This window comes from Halyomorpha halys, unplaced genomic scaffold, assembly GCF_000696795.3.
Source record: "Halyomorpha halys isolate HHAL.00 unplaced genomic scaffold, Hhal_1.1 Scaffold624.1, whole genome shotgun sequence".
Taxonomy (NCBI): Eukaryota; Metazoa; Arthropoda; class Insecta; order Hemiptera; family Pentatomidae; genus Halyomorpha; species Halyomorpha halys.
Genome location: NW_027106861.1, coordinates 946,387 through 949,766, shown reverse-complemented (window position 1 = coordinate 949,766; position 3,380 = coordinate 946,387). Strand labels below are relative to the sequence as shown.

General features: G+C 28.2%; 2 protein-coding genes across 5 annotated transcripts in view; both read left to right on the top strand.

Moving 5' to 3' along the window:
• RpL10Ab (ribosomal protein L10Ab) overlaps window positions 1–3,380 on the top strand; it is a 64,461-nt gene that overhangs the window by 24,432 nt on the left and 36,649 nt on the right. The window lies entirely within an intron of this gene.
• The window catches only part of LOC106684856 (C2 domain-containing protein 5), a 26,500-nt gene that overhangs the window by 5,766 nt on the left and 17,354 nt on the right, over window positions 1–3,380 (top strand). For 3 of the 4 annotated variants that reach the window (XM_014427162.3, XM_014427160.3, XM_014427159.3), the window contains exons 5-7: window positions 815–936; window positions 2,014–2,093; window positions 2,468–2,518. In XM_014427162.3, the coding sequence (XP_014282648.1) occupies window positions 815–936; window positions 2,014–2,093; window positions 2,468–2,518 (253 nt within the window). The remainder of the gene's footprint in view (window positions 1–814; window positions 937–2,013; window positions 2,094–2,467; window positions 2,519–3,380) is intronic. The other variant, XM_014427161.3, reaches the window with a different exon arrangement.

The window sequence follows — 3,380 nt, the reverse complement described above, 5'->3', positions numbered from 1 at the left end:
CAGTTTTCATTGTCTAAAATAAATACGCTTTTCAAAACAAGTAAGATGGTGATGCGCGTCCTTCCGAAGTGTTCGTTGGGTTGTTTGTGTTTGATAACATGGAATGAAATTTGTCAACTTTTGTTGTTCTTATGCAGTAATTATGGAAAAGGAATAATCAAAGAAGAAATGGAAGAAAGTGACAATTATCTATAGACTAATTTCATAGCAAATAAAGCAGAGCGATTGTACTACAAACAATTATTTTTTGGATCGACCAGTGAAAATTGAAGATAGAGGAGAGGAAACAGCACTTTTGATTTTGCTGGCTTTGGGAGAAGACGTCCGTTCAGCTAGAGGCGGGAAAGAAAAAAAGCCATTGTTTGGGGTTTGGAGATAGCATCATCAAGAAGAAGAGATCAACAGTTATCAGGAGAAGCTGTGTAATTGGTTAGTCTTGTTTCGAAATGGAATTGCTTGTATTAGTAAAATGTCTAGTAATTAAGTTAATTAAGTGTTATTAGTAGTAAAGTGTTGTCTGTTCTGATTGCCAGGAAACACGCCCTGAGAAAAGTCTCTTATGTTATAAAATTATATTATCTGTTAAATATTAAAGTTTTTAATTTGAACCCAAGCTATCTCTTTTATATTTGAAATTAAGTTTAAAACGATTAAAATTCTTTTTATTTTATTTTAATAATTTTTGAATATTACAATATATATGTGCATTTATAGCTCATCTGTATCTCTTTTCCATGTGCTTTTTTTTATTCTTATTAATATTTATATCCATGAATTCTTGTAATAATATTTAGATTTTCCATAACTTTTTCAGGTTTTAGATATCGGTGCTAATTCAGTTGTTGGATATAAGCAGTGTTTTGATCTGGAAGGAGAATGTGGAGTTGTTGTTAGGGGTCTTGGCACAGCAGTAACATTGGACCCAATCACACCTCTGTAAGTTCAAAGGCCTTTGGGACTGTATACACTTGTGTATCTGTGCTAGGATGGCAAAGTTGAAGACACTCATTTACACTTTGTAAAACCTTTTTTATGATGCTAACTTCCACGGTTATGTTAGTGTAATCATTGTTTAAGTTGAACCTATACTGTTTAAGACTTATTTTGTGATTCTTTAATTTTAATTTGTAGTGAAATAATTTTCAATTTATAGTGTTGCTTCTTCACTAACAAAGATAGGGAAGCTTTGTATTCATGCAGGAAATAGAACAACTTTTGTCCATATTCAAAAATTTACTCTCGCATTCAGTATTATAGAGATCATGGAACAACATTGGTTTCTGTCTGCCTATAGTTAAATTTGCATTTGGAGATAATCTATCAAATCGTTAATCTGACTGAAGAAACTTTTAGTGATTGTTAGAGGTGGTACTTTGATGGTTCTATGTAAATTTCATCAAATTTCATTTACTAATTTTAGTTGTGCATGTGGAAACTTATTTTTCTTATAAGGCTCACCTAATGGAGTCTAAATTTGGAGGACATTTGTGGATTAGTGTAAAAATGATTTAGAATCATTTTTATAAAACTCAGATTTGGCTCAAATTTGGAAGAAAGTTGAGGATTAGTTTGGAAACAATTCAGTATCAATTTTATCAAATTCAATAGATTACTTTGGCTTTTATGTGCTCAAATTTAATTTTCTTATCTCACCTATATTTTGAAAGCAGCTAGTCCAATTTTGTTCTAAGAAAGTTGAGGATTAGTACAACATGTTCTAATATAAATTTTATCGACTACTTTTTCTTATCCACGTGAACATATTATATTTTGGATACGTCTATATTTTAACAACAGCTTTTTCCTTAGATTATATTCTTGAAAGACAAATCATTAACCTTGAAATATAGGTAACTAAGTATCCAATAGCAATAAACAGAAAGATGATGATTTCTAGAAATTGGATTTTCATAAAATAAAATAAGTGAATATGAAAAAATGATTGTGAGATAGCTCAGAATGTTAAAGAATTAGAAAAATAATTGAAATTTATTTTATTCTTATTATTTTTAGGGAATTCCAAGATGCCAAAAGAGAACCCTCTCCCCTCTGTAGACGATCATCTGATTCAGATATTAGTGTTGTTCCACGAGGTAATTTTCTTTAAAATCAATATAAGCATGGTTTTATTAAATTTAAAAAAGTTATTATGGTTTATTGGATATATTCATTAGAATTTTAACTAAAATGTTTATTTATGATAAGTATTCAAATAATTTAATTATTTGCATGATAAATATATTTTTTGTGTGTTTTTTTAGATGTTAAATTCATGTATTATATTTTTACTAAAGTTAATTTTTTTTAAAGTAAAGTTTATGCTGTAAAAATTATTTACTGGAAGAGTATTTTTATTTTATTTATTTTTTATCAGGTTACACTGGTATATCATTGTATGCCCATGGTTATGTTGGTGATTTCCTTTTTATTATTTTTTTCCTTTTTATTTATTATTAAATATTTTTAGATTTATTTTATTCTTGGAGAGATTTCTGGTCACCTGGTCATTCTCCTTCAGGTATTTAATTCGTTTTGGGGTTTTAAGAATGTATATCTAAATTAATATAGTTGTTTTGGATATAATATTATTTATAACTTTGTGCATAATTACTTTTTATTCTTGAATGCTCCTAGGAATCAATAACAAGAGTGAGTACTCCTCACTAAATGTTGTGTTTTCTTTTACGTACATTTAATTCTGTGGTAAAAGTTATATTTTATGTATTGCATGTCCCCATGTGTAGCATGTTGATAGTAATTTTAATGATGTTTTCACCCTCTGTTGTTACTGAGATAAAATCATTTATTTTGAGTCGTTATTCATATTGGCATATTATAATTTGCTCTGTGTTCTGTTTCTTATTGTCTAGACCATATTTTTATCTTCGATTATTAGTATAACATAGTTTTAAATTAATTATAGATTCTTAGTTCAAGATTGTTGGAAAAAAAACCCTGGAATATATGTTAGCTGCAATTCTATTTATATGAAAATATATGCTTCTAATCCCTCCTATTTGTGCATAACAATTGATAATCAAAGACTGTTATTTTTTTGATGTGGAACTTGCAACAGGTCATTATTGAAATCTGTGAGAGGATATGCTAGTTTTTAAAAATCATAATGATATAGTGTATTCTAATTTTTAATAATATTGATGATTTACATATTTTATGTAAATCCAAATTTGATATTGTTTAAATTTAGATTGAAGAAAGTATTGTTCACAGTCCAAAGTGTGCATTAGCATAATTTTTCACTATAGGCTTTAGCATTAGTTTTTATTATACAAATGTTCTTTCAAGTCTTGGGAGTCATTTCTCTGTCACAGGAGTCTTATAGTGTTACCGTAGGAGGTATGGTGATGTTGATTTTAATT